The sequence below is a fragment of the Mus pahari genome, chromosome 14 (genome assembly GCF_900095145.1).
Source record: "Mus pahari chromosome 14, PAHARI_EIJ_v1.1, whole genome shotgun sequence".
Taxonomy (NCBI): Eukaryota; Metazoa; Chordata; class Mammalia; order Rodentia; family Muridae; genus Mus; species Mus pahari.
Genome location: NC_034603.1, coordinates 80846923 through 80873795, shown reverse-complemented (window position 1 = coordinate 80873795; position 26873 = coordinate 80846923). Strand labels below are relative to the sequence as shown.

Genomic DNA, 26873 nt, shown 5'->3' with positions numbered 1-26873 from the left:
GGGTCGCACCCAAACCCTTTCCTGGGGAGGGAAGAGCTTCACAGGGGGGTTCATTATGGTCGTGTTTCTGTCGGTCTTACATGCATGCACGCTTCTGCCCTCGATAGACCATCTCATCAGCCAGGACTGGGCCTTGGGACTCGGCAGCTGGAGATCTGAGTGATGGCTGTGGTCCACCTTGTGAGCATAGCTTTCTGGGTCTTCTGTTTTACTTAAATATTGTTTAGTAGCCTCAAAATGGGTTTCCCTGTCACAGTCCTCCTGTGGTGGAGAACAATGGGGAGTCCATCCTAAGACTGACCCAGTAAGAAAACCTGGGCATTCTGGCTTGCTGTTCATAACTCCGTTCAGGGCCCTTTGTTTTGGAAAAGTTTGCTGTTGAAGAATTCTTACCTATGTTAACACAGAGAAAACAGTATTGTGTGTTCAGCAGCCTCTGGGTTTTCTCTCCCGTTCACTACTGCCACTACTTCGAGGCAAATGTCACAGCAATAGATTGATATCTAAATAAAGGGATTTACTTACAACATTCTAGCGAGAAGAGTCCCTGCTCTATGCACAACAGAAGCCCAGGGAATTTTATTTACCTTGGGGAAGGGGGTTATTTCAGAACTCAAGCCACTTGGCTCTAGATACCGCCTACGTGTCAGAGTTTCCCCAGCACAGCGCGCCCCCTGGTGGCGCAGCGGTGACGTGCCGTCCTTTCTATAGTCCCACTCTGCCAGTTGCTTTGCTGCCCTTTGGCTTCTGAGCCTGCAGAATCTGTCTTCCGTGTTTGGGAAGCGCTTCTCTGTCTGGCAGAAACTTTCCCCAGGACTTCTTGCACCTATTGTGCCGGCCTGGGACGTGGGACTGGTCCACAAGACCTCCTTGGGCCTTTGGAGGCAGCGATGCCCTGGTGCAGAGATTTTATCCTTGTAGAGGCTAGGTCTCACCCGCAACACCTAGTGTGCAGAAGTGGCAGGGACAGTGGCTGCAGCTGTAGGGTCAGGTGCCAGCGCTGGTGATGGGTATCTACAGGTTGGATCACTTTCCCGGACCAGCGGGACTTAGTTATTCCATGGTTCTCGAGGGGGACCGAGCCTAATGGAATGGGTGAGAGACAAAGAGAGGGGGACCCTGCAGCAACTTTGTCAGAGTCTGTTTAATGAAGAAAAAGGCTTTAGTTATATACACGGTGAGGGGGAATAGGGAGGGGTTGAGGAACAATGGAAAGAAACAGAGCGAAGAACAAATGAGGGGATACCTGATCGCAGGCTTGAAACTCTTGTGATTTATCTCAGAGTGCTGACACTGCTGCTCCGGAACTCTCCGGAACTCCGGGTGGCTGAAGTCCGGGTCCTCCTTTACAGCTCAAGGCAGCAGCTCGGGACAGCTCCGGAATGATGGATACTCCTTTAACAGCCCCTGATGTTTGTTTAGGGTGGGAATCTTGCTGATTCCCACAAACAGCCTTGAGGGGAAAGGGGGTGACTCGCCTCTTAACTAAGAACTATATGGCTCTCAGATGCAGGCTGTAAAAGGCCTGGTTTTCCTCAGCCTGGTCCCCAACAGATCACCCTGTGGTATACTTTGGATTAGGAATGTTCTCTCTCTCTTTGCTCCTGTCTCTTCAGCTTAGTTGCACATCCTGCCCAACAGCTCATTTTTTTATCGATACATCCATTTTCTCTGAAAATCAGAACTGTGGTCTGTAGCTTGCCCTGGCAGCCTAACACTTGTTCCTCAAGCTTCCAGTTCCTCAAGCTTTAGTAAGCTAACACCTTTCCTACAATGAGGGGAACATGTCAGGCTACAGATCAGTTCATGTGGGACTCGGGGCTTCTTGTATGATGGCTTTGGCAAAAGCCACTCTGCCCAATGTGTTTTGAGACCGGAGTTTGCTTTCCTGTCTTTTGTGCTGTTTCCTTGGCTGAGTTCATCAGACCTGCCTGAAGATGCCACACTTGCCTCTCTGCCTGCAGAAGAACTGCTGCTCAGGGCTGTTTCCAGATGTCTCCTCAGCCTGGGGCACTGGGAAAGCTCCCCAGGCTTATGGGAGATGTGTCCTTGGCTCTGCTCTCTAAGTCTAAGGTTTTACCTCTGCATTCAGAGAGCAGCCCCCTCCTTTCCTGATGTCTGTCAGCCAGAACTATCCAAACCAGCAACTGGGCCAAGAGCTCAGCCCAAGCAGCTAGAGGAGGCACTGTGCCAGGATGTTGGGGACAGACATTGCTCAGGGGTACTGCTGTCATCTAGTGTAGTTTATGACCAGATATAGGTATGTGTCAAATGAAGCTTTGATTTCATTTATTATTATTTTATTTAGGAGTGTGTGTTTGTGTGTCTGGGCATGTTTGTGCACTGCCTACAGAGAATCAGAAAAGGGTTCAGGTCCCCTGGAGCTGAAGTCCCAGGAGACTGAGCAGGGAACCAAATTCTAGTCCTCTTTTAGAGCCGCCAGCACTCTTAACTGCTGGGCCATCTCTTCAGCTCCTTCAGTCTGAGTTCTAGTATCAGTCCTTCATCCTTCTAGCTTAAACCTTTCAGTTATAGCCCTTGACATCAGAGAGGCATCCCTCCATAACCCTAGCTGTCACTTAGAGCATCATTGTCCCTTTGTACCTTTCCTCTCTGGTTCTCACAAGGATCCCAGCAGAGGTGGCATTACAGACAGCTAAGGTTCTGTCCTTAGGTCACCAAACCTCTTGATGGTGAAGCCTGTTGCCAGAGTGTCAGCTGTCAGCTGGACCTAGAGTCACCTGAGAAGAGTAACACTCAAATGATGAACTAACTGCCTTGCTCAGATTGGCTTGTGGGTGTGTCCGTGAGGCACCTTGTAAGATTGCTAATCGATAATCCCAGCACTTGGGAGGCAGAGGCAGGCGGATTTCTGAGTTCGAGGCCAGCCTGGTCTACAAAGTGAGTTCCAGGACAGCCAAGGCTATACAGAGAAACCCTGCCTCGAAAAACAAAAAAACAAAAAACAAAAACAAACAAACAAAAAAGATTGCTAATCGATGTACAAAGGCTTAGCCCTCCGAGTCTTGCCGCTCCTGGGCAGGTGGGCTCGGGCACTATAAGAAAGGTAAGCAAGCCAGCAAGCAATGTTCTTCCATGGGCTCTGCTCCAGGTTCCTGCCTTGCATTCCTGACCCGACTTCCCTCGGTGATGGACTGTGATCTGGAAGTGAAAGATTGTAACCACTGGCTTTTCCACTCATGCCCACATTCCCGAAATAATGACTCTGACACTACTTATGAATAAATGCCTAGGCCACAATTCCTTGAATAGATTGTCACTAATTAACCCATTTATTCTATTCTGTAAGTGCCACATGGCTAGTTAGCTCTCCTCAGTTTCATGTGTCTGTTTTCTCAGAGTTTGGGGCAAATCTTGTCCCGAACCTGACTCTACCCCAGAGTTCCTCTCTCCCTACCAGAATTCCCACCTCCTATTTTCTGCCATGGCTAATAGGCCATGGGCTTTTTATTGACAGGTAATGCTTCCCACAGACAACAAGAGATTCTCTCTCTGTACGATGAAATAATTCCCCAAGTTGTTTGTGGCCAGAATGTTTGATCTGAGCAGCAGAAGAGCAGATAGGGACACTCGGCTCCAGGGACTTGCCGGTCAGCTCGACTCTAGTAGGCCTTATCTTTTACTGCCGTCGTCTCCTGATTAGCTTTAAAGAAAGATTTCAGAATGTTAAGATGACCCAACTGACCAGCGTTCACATGGTCCCCCCAGTTTCCTTCACTCCCCCTGAGCTGAGGTCACTGCCATACCTGCTGGGCAAATATCCGGACATTAAGGGAGGGGGGGGCTGTCTCTCCAAGCTGGGGACATACCGTGTTTTTCTTTAGGCTTGTCTGTGTGTACCTTTGCCTCACTGAGGACACTGAAGGGTAAGACTTATCTTCAGCTTGTTTTGTTCCTCTCCTCAGGCTGGCCTGCAGCTCAGCATGTGGCCAGAGCTGGTCCATTACAATACCCCTGCTTTAGCCTCCAGAGTGCTAGGGTTGCAGGTGTGAGAGGGCATGCAGGTGTGAGAGGGCATGCTTGTGTTTCTGGTTTTGTGGTTTGGGTGTGTGGAGGAGGGGGACAGGGTTTCCTTGTCTAGCTCTAGGTTGACCTTGAGCATAAGATTCTCTTGCCTCAGCCTCTTGAATGCATGGGGGTCATAGGTGAGTGTCATCTTGCTTGGCTCTTCCTTACTTAAAAAAAAAATCAACTTATTTTTATTTTATGCATGTGGGTGTTTCGTCTGCATGTATGTCTGTGCACTACATGCATGCAGTGCCCATGGAGGCTAGAAGAGGGTGTCAAAACCTCTGAGAGTTGCATACAGAGAGTTGGGAGCCACCATAGGATGCTAGGAACAGAATCCAGGTGTCCTGAAAGAGCAGCCAGTGCTTATAATGGCTGACCCAACTCTCTAGCCATTGAGTGTCCCCCTCAGGTCCCTCCAGACAAGAGGTTTTGTCCCTAGGGTACTTCTGGGATGTAGGGTCTAATGTGAACTCTGAGGTCATTGAGAGCATTCCCTTGAAGAGAACTGTGAAATCTTTGCCACCTCCTTGCTTGATCTTTGCTTTCAGGCCGTAAGGTACATGCACTTTTCTGCTACATGCTCCCACAGTGATGTGCTCCCACTGTGATGTGCTCCCACTGTGATGTGCTGCCTCACTTTAGGCCCAAAGCAATGGGTTCAACCAATCACTCAAACTGGATGAAAAGTAGCCATTCTCTATAAGTTGTTTGCCTCAGGTATTTTGTTACAGTCACAGGTTTTTGACAGATTTTCACAGATACTGTGTCTCCTTGGGGCAGTCTGTGACCAGGGGGCCTGGGAAATGGTCCCATGAACTTTGGCTCTCATTCAAACCTGATACTTTGGATATCTGCCATGCATTTAGGTGATATAGTGCCAAGGTGTCTATATAAAGGATGCACAGGAAAAGGCAGGTAGAAAGAAATCTGTGTGCTAGAGAGCACTCTCATCCAGATCCTGCACCAACCCATCCCAAACTCCTCCTAGATATGAGATGGCTCTGTTCCCGCATGTATACATAGACCTGAAAGGGCTGTCAGCTTTGTGCCCCTCCCCCACATTCCTTCTGTCGGAGGGAATGGTAGTCACTTTCTTGTGCATGCTCAGGAGATAGTTAGGAAGAGAGAGAGAGAGAGACTCACTTAAAGTGGAAATCAGAAATTTAGCTCTGGCTAAAGGAGGAAGCAAGAAAGAAGGAGAAAAGGGGGTGGAGGTGTAGAGCCCTAATTTTAAGACTTCCTCAAAACCTGTTCCCTAGATCATTAGGAATGTGGCTAGTAAAGAGCCTTTGTTCTCTTAGGGCAGCTGAGGGTCTTCTGTTCCTCCACCTGACAGCTAGCTAGGCAATTATCTCAGCTGCCCCAGCCAGGCACCCATCTTCCTATGTTTGAGACTGAAAGAAAATTCAAAGGCTCAAGGCCGAACACTGTAAAGACGGAGCCCACCCGGCCGCTGAGACTAACAAGGCCATACAGATAAGGGAGTGCCGGAGCCAGCCGGGGCTGTCAAGGTTAGCTCATAAACTCTGCCAAGGAGGCATCTCACCCCGGTTCACTCAGGGTCACACACTGACCAGAGGTGCCCCAGACTAGGCCCCCGGCCTCTGGAATTCTGCCACTCCGGCTGGCTGTACTATCTTGTTGCATTGTATGTTCAAATGAGCCAATCACTGGTGGCTGCACAAACTCTCCTGCCCCCCCCCCCAACCCTAACCCTACAAAAACCCCTTACTTCTGAGGGTCGGGGTCGACTCCTCTGTCTCCTGCGTGAGATAGGAGTCGGCCCGAGGCCTCGTTAAATAAAGTATCTCATGTGATTTACAGCAAGGTGTAAAAGGTGTATTTCGAATTACTGGGGACCCGAGAGAGTACCGGACCAGAAGGAGTCCCTCCTTTCGGGGTCTTACAGAGGGAGGTGGTGTTGAGGAAGCGGAGAGACAGTGTCAGTGAAGGCCATGTCGGGTTGCATAGAAGGCTGAATCCTACACACGTGTCCAGTGGGACTCAGATGTTGGGTGTTTACTCTTGGTCGGAGATGCCAGTGAGGTTAATGCTTGCTGTCTTGACATCTTATCTTTATGGCAGCATTTATCAGCCTGCGTCTGCTGGAGGTGACGTTTGTGGGAGTAGGGGCTGGTGATTGACTTGGCTGTTTGCAGATACCTGAGAGATTCCCTTCCGCTAACAGCGAGGCAAGCATCTCTGGTGAAGGAGCCTGCATGTCTGGGCTCCCTGGGTCTGAGGTCCTCCATTTGTGTTGGCTGTGCATGCTCCTGCCATGTGGGCTAGCAGCGTGCCGGATGCTAGCGGCGTGCCGGATGCTGCCGGGAACATTTATTTAGGTCTGACTTCGGCTTGTCCTCTTGCATCTTTCCACCCCAGTGTGTCCTTCTGCGAATGGCCTCAGAGTCCTACCTCGAAATCTACCAAGCTGTCATTTTCTTTTTGGAGATAGGATCTTGTGGAGTCTAGGCTGGCCACAAACTTACTACATAGCCAAGGATGCCCTTGAACTTCTGATCCTCCTGCCTCTGCTTCTAGTGCAGTGGGATCATAGGCACGCACAACAGACCCATTTCACGTGGTGCTAGGGATCAAACTAAAGGCTTAGCAGCTCCCATGGTCTCTGTGGCACAGCCATTGTCAAAGCCACAGCCATGTAAAACTAGCAATAGGCAGTAGATGCTTGCCTGGGAGTGGCCATGGTCCAGTCCATAGGGCCTATGGACCAAACCAAGCAGACAGCCAGTGCTCACTCACCATCCCTGGCGCATGGACCCGTTCTTTCTCATCTGTGCTTTTACCATGGTGAATCAAGTCACCAGCGTCTCAGTGGAACCAGAGTTAGCCTGCAGTTCCTCCGGTTTCTACTCTGTTCCCCCTTTAGTTCCTGCTTCTTGCTGCAAAAGCCAGCTGGATCCTCTCTGTTCATCTCTGAATGGTTAAGGCCTTGAGTATCTACTGCACAAAACCAGACCATTCTTTCATTTGGTCAGAGGCAGTGGTGACAACCTTCAAAGCCCAGTCTCCTCCTTTCTCCTCCTCTTCCTCCTTCCTCTTCTTCCTCCTCCCTTCTCTTCCTTCCTTCTCTTTTGTGCTTTCTCCTTCTTCCTCCTCCTCCTTCTTCCTCCTTCCCCCCTCCTTCCTCCCTCCATCTGCAGCCTCCCTGGTCTTTGGTTCTGTAAGCTGAGGCTTGGTCCCTCCCTCCTAGGGCTTTCATTCTTGCTGTTCCTTTTGCCAGATCACCCCAGGCTGGGAAGCCAGCCTGGACCACTGCAGGTGAAATAATGGAGGCTCACACCGACCAAGCTTCACTGTGCGAACATCTTTACTCTGCTTTCTCCATCCTCCAGTGCTCAGAGCTGGAGCCTGCTTCTTATCTTTGTGGAGCGGGGAATTGGGGCAGGGCGGTTTTTAATTTTCTCCCAATCATGAGGAGCTGCTGTGTAAGTCAGCTGTCTCTCTCTGGAACTGGAGCCCCAGCCTTTGCTGCCTATGTGTTTTCACTGAAACATTTGCCACTGCACTCAAATTCCAAGGTCATTTATTTGTGTATTTTATACACACACACACACACACACACACACACAGAGACACAAACATACATACATACATACATACACACACACATAAACACATGTACATGCATACACACATATGGACACACACGTATATAGACACAAACATACACACATATGTACATACACACATACATTCACACAACACACACACACACACACACACACACACACACGGGATATTATGTGTGTTAGTCTGTGCAAATGGAAATCAGAGGACAACTTGCAGGAGTCACTTACCTTCTTCCACCTCGTGGGGTTCTGGGACCAAACTCAGGTTGTCAGTCTTGGTAAGAACGCCTTCTCCTGAACTACCTCACAGGTCAGCTTGCATGCTTTGACTCAAATGTCTCCTACTACAAGGAACAAAGAACTGTCTTTTGTCTTCCTGAATTCCCAGCTTTTTAGAACAGCCTTTGGCACATACTTGACATCCAGTATTTGGGGGATACATGAACAATTTAACTTTGTAACTAAGTGATTTTTTTTTTTTGGCATGCTAAAAAATGTACCTGAAAATGGTCACACTGCCTCTCACTCTAATTTCTAAAGGAGAGAGTGAAAATTCATGTTGAGTTCATCTTCACTGTTCTTTATAAGATTGTGTGTGTGTGTGTGTGTATATATATATATATATATATATATATATATATATATATATATATGTATATAATATATTTTGATTTTGTGTTTGGTGCTGTTTTGCCTGCGCGGATCTGTGTGAGAGTGTTAAAAGAACTGGAACTGGAGTTGCCCATGGGAATGAGCCACCATGTTGTTTCTGGGAATTGAACCGGGATCCTCTGGAAGAACAGCCCGTGTTCTTAACCACTGAGCCATCTCTCTAGCCCCAAACATGTTTTTGTTATTATTGTTTTTAATTTTTCTCATCAGCGCACAGTGATGTATATAGGCGGGCTTTGTTAGGTCTTTTTCGTACGTGTAGATAACTCACTTTGCTTATATTCATTTTTGTTTCCCTCCACCCTTCCTTCTCTCATCCATCCCTTCTCTTTCCTAATTAGTCACCCTCCCCCATTTACTTTGAGGTCGTTTTTGGTGACCCGGTGATTTTAATCAGGGTTGCTTTCACAGCACATGTGAGGGGCTCTTCAGGGGAGCATGGGCCACTTAACCACTGGCAACACTGAGGAAAATGCCTCTAGTTTCCCCAGCAACTGTTAACTGCCTAAGAGGCAGGGTTGCATGACTCCGCCCCCATTCTGCATCCCCACAGAAAGATGGACTCAATCTTGTCGCTACTGAGTGGTTGCATGACTCCGCCCCCATTCTGCATCCCCACAGAAAGATGGACTCAATCTTGTCGCTACTGAGTTGTTACATGAGTTGTTACATGAGTTGTTACGTGAGTAGCATTCCTCAGAGCATCTGGGACAACAGTTTCCTGACTCTCCACCTCTTCATCCTGCTCTTACATCCTTTCTTCTGGTCTTCCTTGACTTTCTGAAAGCCTTGGACCTAGTGGTACACGGACACAGTTAAGGTCGAGCATTCAGTGGTTATTCAGCACTTAGACCAATCAAGAGCCTGGCATTAGCTGCCATCCACTGCAGGCAGAAACCCCTCAGATCACAAAGGCCAGCAGCAGCACTGTCAGATAAATAGAAACATGATCCTCCAGGAGGCAATTTGATGGGCACATCACGTCCACTTAGCAGAACAATAGCTGTAGCTGTCTGCTAGGGCCTATGTCCTCCTGATTTTGACTGGGTCTGCAGTACCATGAGTTCATTTGTATTCAAATCCAACATTGGTGTCTTCCCCCCAAAGTGTGACACCTTTGCACTTGTGGATGTTGTGTATAGAGTTAGGAAGACATGATTGCCCGGGAACCTTCTGGTCGCTTGTCTGCCGAGTTCTGACCTTCAGACTAGACGCCTCCCAGTTACCTAGCAACAGCAAGATAGCAAACCCACTGTATGAGGGGCTGCTTGGCCCCTCCTCACTCTCTTAAGCCTTTCACTTTCCTTAGTCTCTTTCTCTTACTCTCTCCCTCTCTCCTCTCCCTCTTATTTTCTAACCTCTTACTCTAACTTCTTACTCTCTAGCCTTTCTTCTCTCTCTCTCTCTCTCTCTCTCTCTCTCTCTCTCTCTCTCTCTCTCCCCTTTCTCTCCTTTTGGCCATGGCCAGTCTCTCTCTCTCTCTCTTTTACCTTCTCTCTTTCCCCCTGCCTTTCTACAATAAAGCTCTAAAACCGTAGACTGTCTCTGCTCATCAAGGCCCACTGTGCTTGGACGATGGAATAGGCTTTCTTCTCATGAGCCGAGTCTAACCTCCCACCAGAAGGCCTTCCTGCTCTCCAGCCATGGACAGGACTAAGGACTCTCACCTGCGTGGGAACTTCTCTCCCTCTGCCCTCTTCCCATAATTCCAGGGGCCGAGAGTGTCGCCCCAGGACCCCTGGTACCGGGGGCTGCCCCTTGTCCATCCCCACCATGTGGGGTCAGTGGCTTCACACAGCTAAATGCCCACCCAGAGCTGAGTGGAAAGCGCCCGGCAGTCCTCCCACATCTGCCTGCCCTGAGCACAGGAACTCTGGAGGGACGCGGGCTCTCTCCTTCCCCCACTTTCCCCTATACCCACACCCAACATATATGTATGAGTACTGTCTTCACTGCATGCCTAGAGCACACAGTTGTGAGCTTCCACATGCTTTGGGAGCCAAACTCTGGTCCTCTTTAAGACCACTGTGTCATCTTTCCAGCCTCTGTTTTAATTAATTTTAAGTTGTTTTATTTATCTTTTTATGTTTGAGAGAGATCTCACTGTAGTCCTGGCTTGCCTGGGACTTACTATATAGACCAGGCTAGCCCTTCAACTCACGGGGATCTGCCTGCCTCTGTCTCCCTGAGTGCTGAGATTAAAGGCATGCACTCCCACACCTGGGCTACTTTTTGTGATAGGGTCTTGCTAAGTAGCCCAGGCTTGTTTTGAACTTGCTATGTAGCCAGGGAGGGCTTGGGTTTCTGATCCTCCTGCCTCTGCCTCCCTGGGATTACAAGGCCATGTCACTAAGCCCAGCTTCTAATTGATAATTAAGACTATCTAAGCAACTGGTAATTGGTTTGGATTTGGAAGAAAGGATAATGAGATGATAAGTTGTTTCTTGGACCAGTTTCCAAACTCTCAGCACTTCTCCGTAGTTTGGTTGTCACCAAGTCCCTGCTTGATGTTGTCACCTGCCCTCCACTGAGCAGGTGGTGCTGTTTACACGACCTGGAGTGGGATCAGATGTAGTCCCTGACCTCCGAGGATCCAAGCAAGCAAGATCCGAAAGTATCTGTCCGTTTTCAACATCTTCCTCCTTCCCTCTCTCCTTGGCTCCCTTCTTCTCCCCCTCACTTCCTCTCCTTCTTTTCCTTCCACTCATAGGCTTTCTGTGGACAGAGAGTTTTCAAACAAATGACAAAATTCTCTCACCATCTCTAGTTCAAGCTCATGGAGATGAAAGGATGGTTAAATTTGGTAAGATGCTAACCCATTTTCTTGAGCATGCAAGCTCTCTTCTAGAGGGAAATGGGGACGGGGTGGGGGAAGTTTCCATGGCAGCTGTAATAAACAGACTTCAGCTTGAGTTCCTTTGCTGGGGACTGCGTTTTCCTTGGAAAGTGCCTCATAGACGGCACATTTGGAAATGTTTAAAAATTAAGTCACCAAAAAAGAAGTGTTTGCCCTTTGTTTTTTAGTATTAGTGCTGTATAATTACTTTAATGGCAGATGTGGAGGTCAGCGTATCTGAAAGCTAAACAGGCAACAGAGATGCATAGGAAGGACAGGAAAGTGGATTCGGGCTTTCCATTTAAAAGCTGGCAGGTGGGGATGGCAGATCAGCAAGAAAACCAATGTTGAAAATCATAAGAACATGTAAGAACAATCTTAGGAACAGAGAAAAAAGCCTAGTGATAGGCTATGGCAATTTTGTCACCATGTCTATGGAAACCACCAATGATGTAGTTGGGGCTCTTTCTACAGCCTGAACTGCTAAGGCTTCTCCTGGTGCCCTGGGTTTCCTCAAATCCACAGGGCATGGAAGGAGAAGGGAGGCCCCATCCAGTTCTCAAATATGGGTGGTGACCCCAAAGACAGCATCACTACCACCTTCAGGAAAAGACACAAGATAATGTCCGCAGCAAAACCTGGAAAGGGAGATGTAGTATGTGTGTGTGCACATAAGAATGTTCAGTCCCTCTTGACGACTGGTCTCCTCTTTGTAAAAGGCTGCCACCATTTCTTTGGTGACAGCCAGGGAATGATGGGTGCGTTAGAAACGAGGAAGTATACGGGGACACATGCACAGTGTCAAGTTCAACAAACTTTAAGCCAATTTTAAAAGTGAGTTTATACGCTCTGCTAACCATTTTGTGTATGCGTGTGTGTTGGGTGCACATGCGTGTGTGTAGGTATGTGTGTACCCATGTGTGCGGAGGCTAGAGGTCAGTGTTGGGTGTTTACTTACTTTCTTCCACTTAGAAAAACCCTGTACATGCATGAATATTTGCCAGCATATATCTGTGTAGACTGCACGTTTGCCTGGTGCCCGCAGAGGCCAGGGAGGGTGCTAGGGTCTGATGGAACTGGGGTTAGAGATGGCTGTGAGCCTCCGTGTGGATCCAGGCCCTCTGCAAGAGCAGCAAGTACTCAGAACTCCCGAGCTATCCCTTCAGCCCTTCTCCACCGTCGTTTTTTGACACAGTGGTTCTCAACGAATCTGTAACTCATCAATTGGCTAGGCTGGCTGTCCATCAATCCTGTGGGATCCTCTTGTCCCCGCCTTTCTAACACTGGGATTATAGACCACTAATTACAGCTCCTGCCCCTAACTTGGGTGCTGGGAATTGGAATTCAGACCCCATCTTTTCACAAGGGTCTGAGCCATCTCCCCAGGCCCTGCCGCTCTCTATTAGCGAGATGCTTTTGGCAAATTGGAAACCGGAGAGGGATGGGGGCTTCCAGTCTTTGGGCAGTTGAATTATCCCTTGGTTTTGGCCATTCATCAGATGGAGTGATTTCATTCCTGGGATCTGGCTGGCTGGCTGAGCTGGCACATATCCTGTTCTATGCTGGAACAGATGGGAGCCCAGTCTTCATTAGCTATTTGTTCTAAGGGTCTTTTTCTCTGGCTCAACTACAGATTAAACTCATGTCACAACCATTTAAAGTCCAAAAGGAGGAAGAGATGGAGAAAAGGTGATCCTGGCTCTGAACCGTCCGTCAGGCACAGGACTCAGATTCTCCAGGGGTTCATCCCCTTGGAATCAGTTCCCAGCTGTGTGTTACGAGAATGGAGGACCACTCACTAATAGTTTAAGGGAGGTATTATAGAATTCTTCCTTCCTTCCTCCCTCCCTCCCTTCCTTCCTTTCTGTTTTTCAACATATAGTTTCATTGTATAGCCCTGGATATTCTGGAACTTTCTCTGTAGACCAAGCTGGCCTTGAACTTACAGAGATCCACCTGCCTCTAACTCCCAAGTGCTGGGATTAAAGGCATGTGTCACCACTACCTGACTTAGAATTCTTAAAAAGAGAGATTTAAAAAATACTTTAAGCCGGGCATGGTGGCGCATGCCTTTAATCCCAGCACTTGGGAGGCAGAGGCAGGCGGATTTCTGAGTTTGAGGCCAGCCTGGTCTACAAAGTGAGTTCCAGGACAGCCAGGGCTACACAGAGAAACACTGTCTCAAAAAACCAAAACAAACAAATAAATAAATAAATAAACAAAACTTTGATTTTAATTTTAAAAACCTTTTAAGATTTACTTATTTATTTTATGTACACCAGAAGAGGGCATAGGATCCCATTACAGATGGTTGTGAGCCACCAAGTGGTTGTTGGGAATTGAACTCAGGACCTCTGGCAGAGCAGTTGATATATTGTTGTTGCTGCTGTTGTTGTTTTTTTTCAAGACAGGGTTTCTCTGTGTAGCTCTGGAACTCACTCTGTAGACCAGGCTGGCCTCGAACTCAGAAATCTGCCTGCCTCTGCCTCTCAAGTGCTGGGATTAAAGGTGTGTGCCACCACTGCCCAGCCAGTTGGTGTTCTTAACCACTGAGCCATCTCTCCAGTCCTCTAAAAATCTTTTTTGTTGTTGTATGTGTGTGGGTGTTTTGCCTGCACTATGCACTTGCAGTTCCTGTGGAGGCCTGAAGAGGGCACCAGAACCCCCAGGACAGTAGTTACAGACAGTTGTAGGCTACTATGTGGGTGCTGGGAACTGAACCTGGGTCCTCTGCAAGAGCAGCCAGTGCTCTAAACCACTGAGTCACCTCTCCAGCTTGAATTTTTTTTATAACACTTTCATGCTGTTTTGTTAGTTTTAAGGCAGATACAATGCAGCTCAGGCTGGCCCTAAGCTCTGCCTCTGTCTCCCTCCTCCGTGCTGGGATTACCCATGTGCACCATCATGTCTGGCTTGAAGACACAGTTTTGAAAGGTTGGTGGAATGAGGTAGATATAGAAAAGTACTCTGATATGATAAATTGTAAAGAGAGAGAGAGAGAGAGAGAGACAGACAGACAGACAGACAGACAATCTGTACTAGTACAGAAACACTGACTTTACCAAGTGTACCTGGGCTTCTTTAGACCATGGCACTATTCTTTCTTTGTAGCCTTACTACATCCCCCCCCCCACCCCCCCGGGCTGGCTTCAAACTCCGTGGCTTATGTTAGCTTTCCCGGCTCTCTTTGCGGGGAAGCCAGCTTCCCAACCAGACTCTCCTGGTGAAGCGGCTTACCGCATCGGCCCCATTGAGTTCCTCCTCAGCGAGTAGGATGTTCTCCTTGTCGTCGTCGTCGTCGTCGTCGTCGTCGTCGTCGTCGTCGGTACATCCTGGAGCTGGAAAAGCCCTGGAACCTTCCAGCCAACTTCTGTGTCTGCCCGGCAGCCCCAAGGTGCAGTGCTGGTGCCAGACCGCATTTTGTGTGTGTTCGGTTGGGCTAGAGATGTTCTACCCCGGAAAGGATGGGAACATTGCCCCTTGTGGGGGTGAGGATGTCCCGTCTGCCACCTTGCATTGTTAATACCTAAGAGAAGCGACTTGGGAGGAAGGTTGATTGCGGATCACATGGCTGGATGGCATGGCGCCAGGAGCAGGAGGTCACGTGGCATCCCCAGTCTACAAGCAGAGAGCAGGCAGGAAGTGGGGCTAGGTTACAAAATCCCAAGGCCGCTTTCTCCAGCAAGACTAGGGGCTAGGTTACAAAATCCCAAGACCGCTCTCTCTCTGCCTCTTACAGGTTCCACAACCTTCTCAAATGTTGTGATCAGCTGGGACCCATATGAGCCTGTGAGGTACATTTCACATCCAATCTTAACTGCGGATTTATAAAGCCTCAGAGATAAAAGAAGGGAGGTGTCATGGTCTGTCATATCCTGGGTGGGAATGTGAAGAGAGGTATATATAGGTAACTGTTTTAAATAACCAAAGAGCTTTTGGACAGAGGCCAAGCAAAATGGGTGTTTTTGAGGCCTCTCTCCATTCATGGCTTCTCTGAGGCCAAGGCTTCCTGCTGTTCTTTTCTAGAAGGCTCACCTGACAATGTGGGTGCAGCTCAGCTAACTGATTGATCTCAAACTTCAACACTGGAGGCCAGACTTCATCTCATCACAGACAGGAGTTACATCACACACACACACACACACACACACACACACACACACACACACACACACACGGCCAGCTGATACTAATATGTACCAGGAAAGCCCATGGCGTGAGCCCATGGAGCCATCCAGAGCCATAGAGGTGAACCAGGTGAGGGAGGCCAGAGGCCAGAGTCTCTTGCTGTGGTGGTTTGAATGAGAATTGCACACCCATGAGCACGTGCGTGTACACACACACACACACACACACACACACACACACACACACACGGGCTCATATGTGTGAATACTTGGTCCCCAGTTGGTGGCACTATTTGGAGGGATTAGGCACTGTGGTCTCATTGGAAGAAGTGTGTCACTGGAGAGGAGCTTCGAGGTTCCAAAAGCCCAATCCTGACCCTGTGCATTCTCTGCCCCCTGCTTGTGGCTTGAGGCGTGAGCTCCCAGCTGTTCCCGCCTCCCAGCCTTTGCTCTGCCATCATGGATTCAAACCCTCGGAAGCTGTAAACCAGATTAAGCATTTTCTTCTCGAAGCTGCCTTGGTTTTGGTGTTTTTTTCTCAGCGTATTTGTTCCTCCTGACTTGCTCAGCTACCTTTCTGATACAGCCAGAATCACCTGCTCAGAGATGGAACCGCCCACCGTGGGCTGGGCCCTCTTACAGCAATTAGTAATTAGGAAAAATGCCCCAAAGACACACCCATGGGCCACTCTGATGGAGGCGACTCCTCGGGTGAGGTTCTGTCTTGTGTCTAGGTCTGTGTCAGGTTGAGAAAAGCTGGCACATGCTGCACTTGCTGGGGACCCTCTTAAAGTCATTTTCAGTGATTTCTCTGGAGAAACATTGCTGTTAGCTGTATGTATGCTTTATGCTTGTCGACTACAGAGTGATTATCAGCCTGTGTTATCACAGTCTATGGCAACTTTTTTCTTTTTCGCTTTTAAATAAATATTGTGTTTATCTGTGTTCACAAAACTTTTAGACTTTAATTGAGGTGACCTGCTTGTAGCAGGGACAGTAGGCTGTGACTGAATCTAGAATCCTGGGTGGGAAGTTGACATGTGCCCAATTATTTCTCCCCATTGCAGAATTATTGAATTTTTCTAGACCTCTGTGTGTGTATATATGTATATGTGTGAATATGTATGTGTGCATGTTTGTATGTGTGTGTGTATATGTGTGCATATGAGTTGTGTGTGTGTGTGTGTGTGTGTGTGTGTGTGTGCATGCACACATGTTCTTGGAGGTGGAGCACATACCATGGCACAGGTATAGAGGTCAATGGACAAGCTTGTCCATTGGTTCTCACTTTCTACCTTGTTTGAGGCAGGGTCTCTTGTTGCTTGCTGTGTAGAGTAGACCAGCATGCCGGAAGCTCCTGGGCATTCTCCTGTGTCCACCTCCCATCTCTGTGAGGAATGCTGTAGACATGTACTACCATGTCCAGCCTTACCTAGTGTCTGGGCACATGGACATGGATCTTTTTTTTTTTTTTTAAAGATTTATTTATTTTATTTATATGAGTGCACTGTAGCTATCTTCAGACACACCAGAAGAGGGCGTTGGATCCCATTACAGATGGTTGTGAGCTACTAGGTGGTTGCTGGGATTTGAACTTAGGACTTCTGGAAGAGCAGTCAGTGCTCTTAATCACTGAGCCATCTCTCCAGCCCGACATGGGTCTTCTTGCTCATACAGTGAGCACTCTGTTCACTGAGCCAACATTTCAGCCCACATAGTTCTAGAATCTAAATGCGTTAATCAAGCTGTATTCTCCTTCACTGAAAGCCACTGGGGAAATGTCTGCATTGAAGGCCTCACCTAACCAGGCTTCACCTAACCGACACACATAGTGTATATATGTATGTATGTATGTATGTATGTATGTATGTATGTATGTATGCACTTTCTTTGTACATGTGTACAGCGTCACATGTGCTGCCCACATCTGGCATGCAGAACTCCTGTGTCTGACAAATAGATGCACATACATGAGTAAATGGGCCTGACACATGCATCTATGTGTATCTCATGTAGCAGCCATGTGCAGGAGTGTTACTAGTACATGTGTGTACACATGTCACAAGGAGGAGGAAGAACAGAGATGGAGGGGACTGGAGACTCTGTGAACACTGTCCTCTGAGACAGCCAAGTGTCATCATGGTGTATGACCATTTGAATAGACTGTCAATGTGAAACTATATACCTTTGGGAAAAATATCAGCTTCCTTGGCAATGAACTTAACTCTGGGGACGGGGTATTCACCCCAGCCACCTATAAGGCACAGGGATCACTGACCAGGTTTGGCATGGCTAGTGCCCTGCTGTCCATGGTGATTGATGGCCAGTTACATCATGTGGATTTTGCTCCTGTGGCACTAGTGGTTGCCCTCTGGGGCCCCTGCCCCAGCCCTTTACAGCATCTTCTTTGTGAGGAGCTGCGTGTAAGGCTGGCAAGGCCTTTGGTAGACCTGCTCCTGGGCTGGGCTCTCTGTTGACCTCCATGTTACTTTCTTCATCAGTGGCTTCTACTGCCAAGGGACGTTCTCCATTGCTTAGGCAACTGGGGTCTCTGCCACAGTATAACAGATGGACCAGGCTGTGGCACGACACTTGATTCCTTCACGAGTAACCCCTGTATCGTATCACCTCATCTCCGCTTGCTTTCTCTGTCTCTGTCTCTCTGTCTCTGTCTCTCTCTTATCTTTTTATGTTATTTTGGTGTTTTACTTACACATATGTCTGCATACCACACGTATGTCTATTGCTCACAGAGGCCAGAAGAGGGCATCAGACCCTCTAAATCTGAAGTCAAAGATTGTTTGAGCCACAATGCTTGGAACCCAAGTCCTCTGGAAGAGCAGCAAGTGCTCTTGACCTCTGAGCCATCTCTCCAGCCTCTCGTATCACATCTCCTAACAGGCTTTGTGAAAAGGCCAGGCAGTTGGATCTGTAAGCCGGGACATTCCTTTTCTGCTTCCAGTTCTGGTGGCAGGAGCAATCGAAGTGAGCAGTTCTCCCTCCTGGAGACTAGTATCCCAGCAAAGAAGTCCGGTCCTTCTCCTCTCCATCTGTGTCAGGGAGGGGACGGTTGCAAAGTGTAGCCTGACCCCACCCGTGTGTCGGCCATGTGCACTAGAAGCCGAGCCTGTGCCTTCAGCTCCCTCCTGCTTCCGGGCTCTGTCTAACGGGAGGCAGGTGCTCACTGGGCCGGGGATCCAACCCTCGAATTTCATTTTAATGACAGTATACTCTTAGGAGAATCAATACCGCTTTCCAGTGGGTTTGGCTAAGGCTTGGTTAATATTTAGCCCTGTTTTCGGGTGTAGTCCAGATGCAGCCTGAGATGTCTCTAAGAGACCGAGTGGCTCACCCACCAGTGGTCAACCCCTCCGAGTTCAGGAAGGGGTGGACAGCATCGGAATGGCTATGGGGGCAGTCTTTGTCTTTGAGACAGTATTCTCAGCCCAATGGTTGCTGAATCCAGTAGGTAATGGCAGCTACAGAAGTCTGTCATCCTCATCCCTACATGAACTTCTAGAGAAACAACAAGAAGAAATGAAGAGACTCTGCCAATGGGATTGTCCCCAGGAATTTGTGCACAGAGGGAAAAGGAACTCTTACAGAAACATATGCGTTGATAGACATTTGCCGGGGAATTCGTTATTTTGGAGCTGGCAAAAAATGTGGATGAGGCAAGTGACCGATTCCAAGTCATTCCTTACAAGCTCAAGAGCTGGGCCTGTTGGCACTTACCTCCAAGAGGCTGCACACACACATCAGAAGCCATAATCAGATTTTCCAGCCACGCCCTGCAACTGCTTGGATCCTCCGGCCTTACTTCTTCAGCAAGGCAGAAAAGCTTGACTCTCACCCATTGTGACTTCCCTTCGTTAAACAGTCACCCTTGGAGTTGGTTGTAGAGGGGACGTAGACTTCAGCCGCCATTGCCTATCTACCTACCCCAGTGTTCACGCTGCACACCTCACATTTGGGAAGCTAGAGCCAACAGTGTGTGCAGGCAGCGCTTGTGCCACATGGAGGAGGTCAGATCGGTGTAAGCAAACAGCCTCCGCGGGTCCAGAGAGTCCCCTCTGCCTGCCTTGGCGGGTCGGTGGGTCCAGGGGTCTCCCCTGCGTGCCGGGGGTCCATGGGTCCCCCCTGCGTGCTGGGGATCCACGGAGTCCCCCCCCGCCCCCCCGCCCTGCCTGCCATGGCAGGTCCACGGAGTCACCCCAGCCTCTCTTGGCGGGTCCACGGAGTCCCCTTTGCCTACCATTTCACCTCTACTATGCTCATCACATGTGGTGCATGTTCTAAACTAAGACACGAACCCTATACAGAATTCAACTCCATGCCCAAGGTTCCTCAGCTCTCTGGTATTGAAAACTACAGCCAACATCATTCAACACCCGGTGCTCAGATAATGCCGACCAATGCCTCTTCTGCTAAGTCCGCGTAGGCTTAACCAGCCCTGAGCCACCCCTTCTATTGGGAGGCGAGTAGTAGTCAGTATAAAACCCATGTGACCATCAGGGATCACAAAGTCGATCCGAGGCATTTTTTTTTTTTTAAAGATTTATTTTACTTTTAATTATGTTCATGTGTCCCTTTGTGTGCGCCTGAGTGCAGGTGTTCACAGAAGCCAGAAGAGGGCGTTAGATCCATAGAGTTGGAGTCCCAGGTTTTGGTGAGCAGCCAGAACATGGGTCCTTAGAACCAAACCAAGCTCTGCAAGAGTGGCGAGTGCTCTTAACTGCTGAGCTGGTCTTCTAGCCCCTTGTACCCACTTCCCCTTGATCCATCGGATCTGTCTTCATGATGCTGGATTAGAGCTAAGAGTGACTTTTTGAACTAAAATTATGTTAACATTTACATGAAAAGATTTTTTTTTTTTTTGATAAAAGAAATCCAGAAAACAAGTCATCTTCAGGGGCTGGAAAGATGGCTCAGTGGTTAAGATCGCTGGCTGTTCTTATAGAGGACCCAGGTTTGATTCCTAGTTACAACTATCTGTAACTCCCATACCAGGACATCTAATGCCCTCTTCTGGCTCCCACAGGCACCAGGCATGCACATGGTACACAGACATACATGCAAGCAAAACATTCATACGTATAAAATAATATATTTTTTAACATTTAATTAAATTATAAATATAGGTGGATTAGCAGGTGAAACATAAATTTTCATATCATGGAACCTAATGGCTTATCTGGATGGTTTATTAATCTTGTGTGTGTTTGTGTCTATGTTGTGTGTGTTCATGTACATGCCTGCTGTGCGTTGGCAGGGTGTGTGTGTGTGTGTGTGTGTGGTGTGGTGTGGTGTGGTGTGGTGTGTCAGCCTAGTGTTGAATGCTAGGCACATCTACTCTTTGTTTGAGACAGGGTCTTGTTGGCCTGGATCTTCACCATGTAGGACAGGCCCAGTGAGCGTCTAACCTCCCAGCTCCCCCATTGCTAGAATCACATGACTTGTGCTTGACTTTTTTTGCATGGATTCAGGGAACATAGGAACATAGGTTTTCAAATTTGTGAGATCATTTCCGAGCCCGGGACCACAGATATTAAAGTCCTCTTTTTCCTGCCTTCAAATGACCATCCTGTTGCTGAGTACCCCCAGACACAGCTTAGACATTCCATCTTGAGGTTATTGATGGCTTCTTAGGATCAAAGCCTTGTTGGAGGCAATTTCTCGAGCTTTGGGGACACGAGCACTATAGCGTTACTCGGACCTGTCTTCCTGAAGTGATTGCTACCATTCTGGGTTTTTTTAGAGCCATTTCCTAAGTGAGGGGAGGAAAAAAGGCATTTTTTTCAAAGACAAATATTTCCGATTGCGGCAACGGTAAAGGTGAATCTGTAGAGCTTCCTTCCAGTTCCCCCGTTTGTATCCGAAAGAAAAGGAAGCCGTGGCTCACTATTAGTTATGGCTGCCAAGAAGCCAGCCCAAAGCTGAACAGGTAACTAACTTTGCCTTTGGTAACAGTCTGGGATTTTTCTGAATGCACTTGTCTTTTTTTGTTTATTTATTGATTTTTGCAACAGCTGTCCCTGTAGTCTTGGTTTATGGTTGCACTTTTACTTTTGGGTGGATTTATTTGTCTATCATAAATCCCACCGAACGTATCTTTCTAAGCAATAGCAAGTAGTTTTGGGGAGCCAGGTGGTATTGACATAGCTGGAGATTAGCACAGCCCAGTAAGGTAAGCTAGCTACGGGTAGAGCAGTCAGCCATTCTGACCACTCAACAGTCCTTGCTTATGGAGCCAGAAGAAGAAAGCACATGTTAAAATACAGTCGAAGTCTACCTGCAGGATGCTAACTGTGACGCTTACTGAACCTGGGGTGGGTAACACCATCCACACACCTGCCCTCGTATTTCTTCATATCCTAGAGCTGTGGTCAACCAAGGGCTGAGGGCTTAATCGTTTCTTGTCTCTTATACACAAAGAGGGAAATATCACCGGTGGTGGGAGGAACTGCTTAATTACCATATCAAATGAATAATGAACAGCCTAATTAGCATATCCAAGCCTGTATCCATTCCCTGTATGACACCTCATGCATGTACAGCTGCGGAAGGCAGTGACACAGCAGTCCCTGGGAAGGGTGTGGCTCCCAGCCTTTACCCCCCCCCCACACCTGTATACTCCTTTAGCTGGCCTTAATTGTTTCATAAGCACTGTTGCTGAGTCTTCAATTTTGTGAATTTCATAATGCACAACTTTGTATAAAATTCTTTAGAAATCATATTTTTCCCCCACTTGCTCCAGCCCCCTTTGCTCTAACCTAGTTATTTATTACATGTAAGTACACTGTAGCTATCTTCAGACACCCCAGAAGAGGGCATCCGATCTCATTACAGATGGTTGTGAGGCACCATGTAGTTGCTGGGATTTGAACTCATAACCTCTGGAAGATCAATCAGTGCTCTTAGCCACTGAGCCATCTCTCCAGCCCTAGAGATCATATTTGAGAGCTGGGGAGATGACTTTACAGGTGAAGGCGCTTGCTGAGCAAGCCTGGTGACCTGAATTTGGTGGAAGGCAGGGATCAGCCCCATAAAGTTGTTCAGGCATCCATCCACTCATGTGCCACGGCAAATGCGCCACACCCCCATTAATAATAAATTCATAAAAATACCTCTGAGAGCTGGGGAGATGGCTTATTTGGATAACACATTTGCTGCCCAAGTGTGAGGACGTGAGTCTGGATCCCTAGAGCACATAAAACTGTCATCTGGGGGTGGCCGACCATTTATAATACCAGAGCTTGAGTGGTGGAAATGGGATCCTCGAGGCAAGCTGGCTCACTTGACCAGAAGGCTTCGTGTTCAGCAAGAGACCCTGTCTCAGTAAAGTTAATCATGATGGAGGGAGGGAGGAGTATCAGCCTCCAGCCTACACACACAGAAGCACATGTGCTCATGCGCGCGCGTGTGCACACACACACACACACACACACACACACACACACACACACACACGAAGAAACAACAATCACCTGCCCCCAAGAACAAACTAATGGAGGACAAGATGACCCAAAACACCTTTAAGGAGTTGTGGAATTACATTTCTGCTTTCTTTCATTAAGAAATCCTATCTGGCATTAAAAACAAGACAACTTCATGGTTTCCCTTAAAGGTATAATTTTACTTCCTTTTCCTTTTCATTGTGTGTGTGTGTGTGTGTGTGTGTGTGTGTGTGTGAACTCACACAGGCACGGGGATGTGTTGAGGAGAGAATTGTTTCCCCATGGGAATCCTAGTCTGGTTTTTGCCGCTCAGGCTCCTGACCCCTCCCGTCCCCAGTGGCTTCCGAAGCTAAAGGAATCTGAGGAGAGAAGACTATAATCTGATGTCAAAGCAGGCTTTGTCCTGATAAATGACATGCTCTATGGCCACACCCCTTTAAGTCCTTTTGGGTAAATGAATAACTGATTGTATCTGAGAGGCAAACCCGAGTTTACATTCTGACTCTCACAGAATGCTCTCACCGTCTCTTCTTACTCCGACTTAACTTGTTTGAAATTGATGAAACACCCTTCACCCTTCCCGGCGCAGGCTAGGAGTATATAGCACAGGGGCCCTCTAGGATAAAGAATACAAAACCATCTTACTTTCAACTTTTTTTTTTTAACAAAACCATATTATATTATTCTATGAACATATTATTATATTATTCTATGAACATACTGCTCATGCTTCTCCTGTGTCTGGGGACGGCCCATGCAAGAGAGATGCTGGAAGCTTAGACCGACTTTGATGTGGCAAGTCCTTTTCTTCGGGTTCAGCGTTGTGGTAAATGTCCACCTATACTAAATGCACACGAACTAGCTACTTGGGCTTACAAGCACAGGACATATTTGTGTGACTGGGGGGGAGAGGGATATACAAATGTAAATATCAGATCACAAGATTACATAGCGTGTTAGCACACATACACACAGGACTTTGATTTAGTTTTGGTTTTTCCGGTTTTTGCCGGGCAGCTGTTTTCCACCAGGTCACACCCAGGCAATGATGTCCTCTTCTCCGGATTTTGAATTGTCTGCCTGCACGAAAACGTTCACTTTAGGGGAGACGTGACCAGAGGGGTATACTTTCGGACAAGCCAGATTCAAATCCTGTTCTCTGAACGGGGCACGTGTAGAAGAACACTGCTCTGTTCTAGAAGCTGGGTGTGATGGGTAGGGGAGGCCAGGGAATGGGAAATACACTGACAGGAGTCAGGGCTTGGCTAGTGTGTGTGCATGTTGCCCTCCTGGGTTGTTCAGATACTGGTTTGGAGGTCTCCATTGAGGAGGGTCCTCTGGGTCTCCGTGGTCTCATTCAGCCGGGATTTGTCCTGCTTACTGTCGCTCCTCTCCCCATCCTCCGTACCACTCACCTTGACCAAGCAAAGAACATTCTGGAAGCTCTTCTTGAAGTTGTCAGACAAGAAGGCATACAGGATGGGGTTGGCGCAGCTGTTGGCGTAGGTGAGGATCACCACAAAGTCAAACATGCCTTTCAGGGCTGGGGTGGGACTGATGGCCACAGACACGGAAGAGACGTTGAAGATGTAGAATGGGAGCCAGCAGAAGATGAAGACAGCCACCACAATGGACACCATTCGGGTCACCTTTTTCTCTGACTTTTTCCTCTTGGATGATCCCACTCGGATCCCAGAGGACTTCACCTTGATGATGATGAACAGGTAGCAGAGACAAATGATGGTAAGGGGCACCAGGAACCCTAGAATGAAGGCGTAGATAATGAAACCCGTGTACCACGCCCCGGATTCGCCTGGCCAGTTGATGGTACAGCTGCTCCTGCCCCACTGATTGCTCCGGAGGCCGGCATATATCATGATGGGCAAAATGACGAGCAGAGACACACACCACACAGCCACATTGATCATCTTGGCTGTGCGGGGTCGCCTCCATTTGGCTGACTTAATGGGGTGTACCACGGCCAGGTAGCGGTCGATGCTCATGACCGTTAAGCAGAAGATACTGGTGAACTGATTGATGCCATCTACGGTCATGACCACCCGGCAGATGGCCTTGCCAAAAGGCCAGTGGACCAGCGCCACCTGCATGGCCAAGAAGGGCAGTCCTAGCATGAAGAGCTCATCTGCGATGGCCAGGTTGAGGATGTAGATGTTGGTGATGGTCTTCATCTTGGCGTAGCGGAGGATGACGTAAATGACGAGCGTGTTGCCGCACAGCCCGACGACGCACACCACGAAGTAGATGAACGTGAGGACGGCGTTGCTTGTCATGTCATAGTATGGCTCGGTCTGGTTGGAGCCATTGCTTGGCCCCAGTGAGCCGTTGAGGTCAAATGGAGAGGGCATCCACACTTGGCTCCCATTAAACTGTTCAGAGCTCATCTCCATGACTGCTTTCCAGTCCGTCTAGAACCAAGCAGCCTAGAGATCTTCCTCTCGCCTCACCGGGCTCTGGGGGCCAGGAGTCGAGTGCGACATCTGGGAAAAGAGGCAGAGAAAGAAACGTTCAGTTCCAGGGTACTTAGGTTCCTTCTGTTTTTTTGTTCATCTTATTAGTTTCACATTCCCCAACCCCCTCTTTCTCTTTCTTTCATGTATTCATGTGTGCTGCTGCATGTGGTGTGTGTGTGTGTGTGTGTGTGTGTGTGTGTGTGTGTGTGTTTACATAGGTTTGATATCTCCACCCTTTTTGGAGTCACGGTTTTTCACCAGGTAGCTTGAACTAGCTGTTCAGTGAGCTGCAGAGATCCACCTGTGACTGCCTCCCCCACCTCTGTGATCGCAGATCTGCATCACATACACCAGCAGTTTTATGTGGTTCTGGAGGTTGAACACAGGTCTTCTTGCTTGTAAGTCAGTTGCTTTATTGACGGAGCCATCTCCCACGCTCCCTCCCTCCTTCCTTCTTTTCTTTTCCTCCCACATCCCTCCCTCTTTCCCCTCCTCCTCCTCCTCCTCCTCCTCCTCCTCCTCCTCCTCTCTCTCTCTCTCCCTCTCCCCTCCTCCTTCTTCCCTGAGTTGAGCTAGCCTGGAGTTCACTATGTAGCCTTAGCTGACTTTCATGCGCAGCATTCCCCATGCCTGGGCTTCTGCTGCTTGGAGTTACAGTGAGCTACCACCCCTTGTTCCCCTTCTATGCATTTTTTTTTTCAATTGAAAAGCAAGTTTTCTTTTTTCTGTCTAGCTGCCAGCCCGCCTGTCAGCCTGAAGACTTTTTGAGGTCTTTTTTCAATGGTGGGGGGAAGGGTTTGAGTTAAACCATCATCCTAGATGACGCACATGTGGCGGACGGCTATGGCTTCAAACACGTAGACTTTGACCCCTAAGGAATTGACTGGTCCAGACTGTAAAACTGCAGATCTTGGAGGGTTTCAACCCTTGACCCTGGAGGGGTCTGACACCAGCATTCGGGGTCCCCAAGAAGAACTCTATGCTGGCTTGATTTCAATTTCTGCCATCATCAGAGAACCCCCCCCCCATGGTGGGAAAACTCAAGAAGTTAAAGGGAGAACAAACTTGGGCTCCAGAGTTGAGCCCCACGTGACCTCATGCCCAGCCCTTAACTGCTGTAACTCTCCTTTGTCAACACAGGGGTGTCATGAAGGTTAAACAAGAGAAAGTATGTGCAAATCCTAGCATTGTGCAGGCTCATAATCAGATCCTCATAAACGTTACCTGCCCCCCCACTGTCTCATTATCTCTAATTTATTGAAGCCTGCCTACACAGTGAATCAAGTTATAGTCTTCAATATTAAAAGTAAGAGTCTGGCTTTTTTTTTTTTTTTTAATGATGTTTTAGGCCCTATCCTCTTCCTCCTTTTCCTCTTCCTTCTCTTCCTCTCCTCTTCTCTTCTCCTCCTCCTCCCCTCCTCCTCTTGGTTTTGATTTTCTAATGTCAATGTTCTCCATTTTCCACTCTACCTCTGCTTGGGAAGGCCCTTTCCTAAAGACCTTTTGCCTGCAGTTCTCTGACTTAGTACAAAAAAAAAAAAAAAAACAAAAAAAAAAAAAACAAACCCAGGGAACTAGGGGAGGGATGTAGGCCCTTCTTAGTCAGCGGAAAAACGTCAAGCCGTAAAGTGAGACAGCCGGAAGTGTGTCACAGTTCTCGGCTTAAAAAAAAAAAAAAAAAAAAAAAA

The 26873-nt window shown here is 48.2% G+C and overlaps 2 protein-coding genes across 3 annotated transcripts in view; one reads left to right on the top strand and one right to left on the bottom strand.

The window, feature by feature from the left end:
• Positions 1-26873, top strand: part of Slc39a11 (solute carrier family 39 member 11) — a 420215-nt gene that overhangs the window by 987 nt on the left and 392355 nt on the right. The window lies entirely within an intron of this gene.
• The window catches only part of Sstr2 (somatostatin receptor 2), a 6829-nt gene continuing 3397 nt past the window's right edge, over positions 23442-26873 (bottom strand). The window contains exons 2-3 of one of the 2 annotated variants that reach the window (XM_021214002.2): positions 24130-25212; positions 23442-23794 (exon numbers count right to left, since the gene is read on the bottom strand). In XM_021214002.2, coding sequence (XP_021069661.1) covers positions 23747-23794; positions 24130-25122 — 1041 coding nt within the window. In that variant the 5' untranslated portion in view covers positions 25123-25212 and the 3' untranslated portion in view covers positions 23442-23746. Of the gene's footprint in view, positions 25213-26873 lie in introns of both variants that reach the window. The other variant, XM_021214001.2, reaches the window with a different exon arrangement.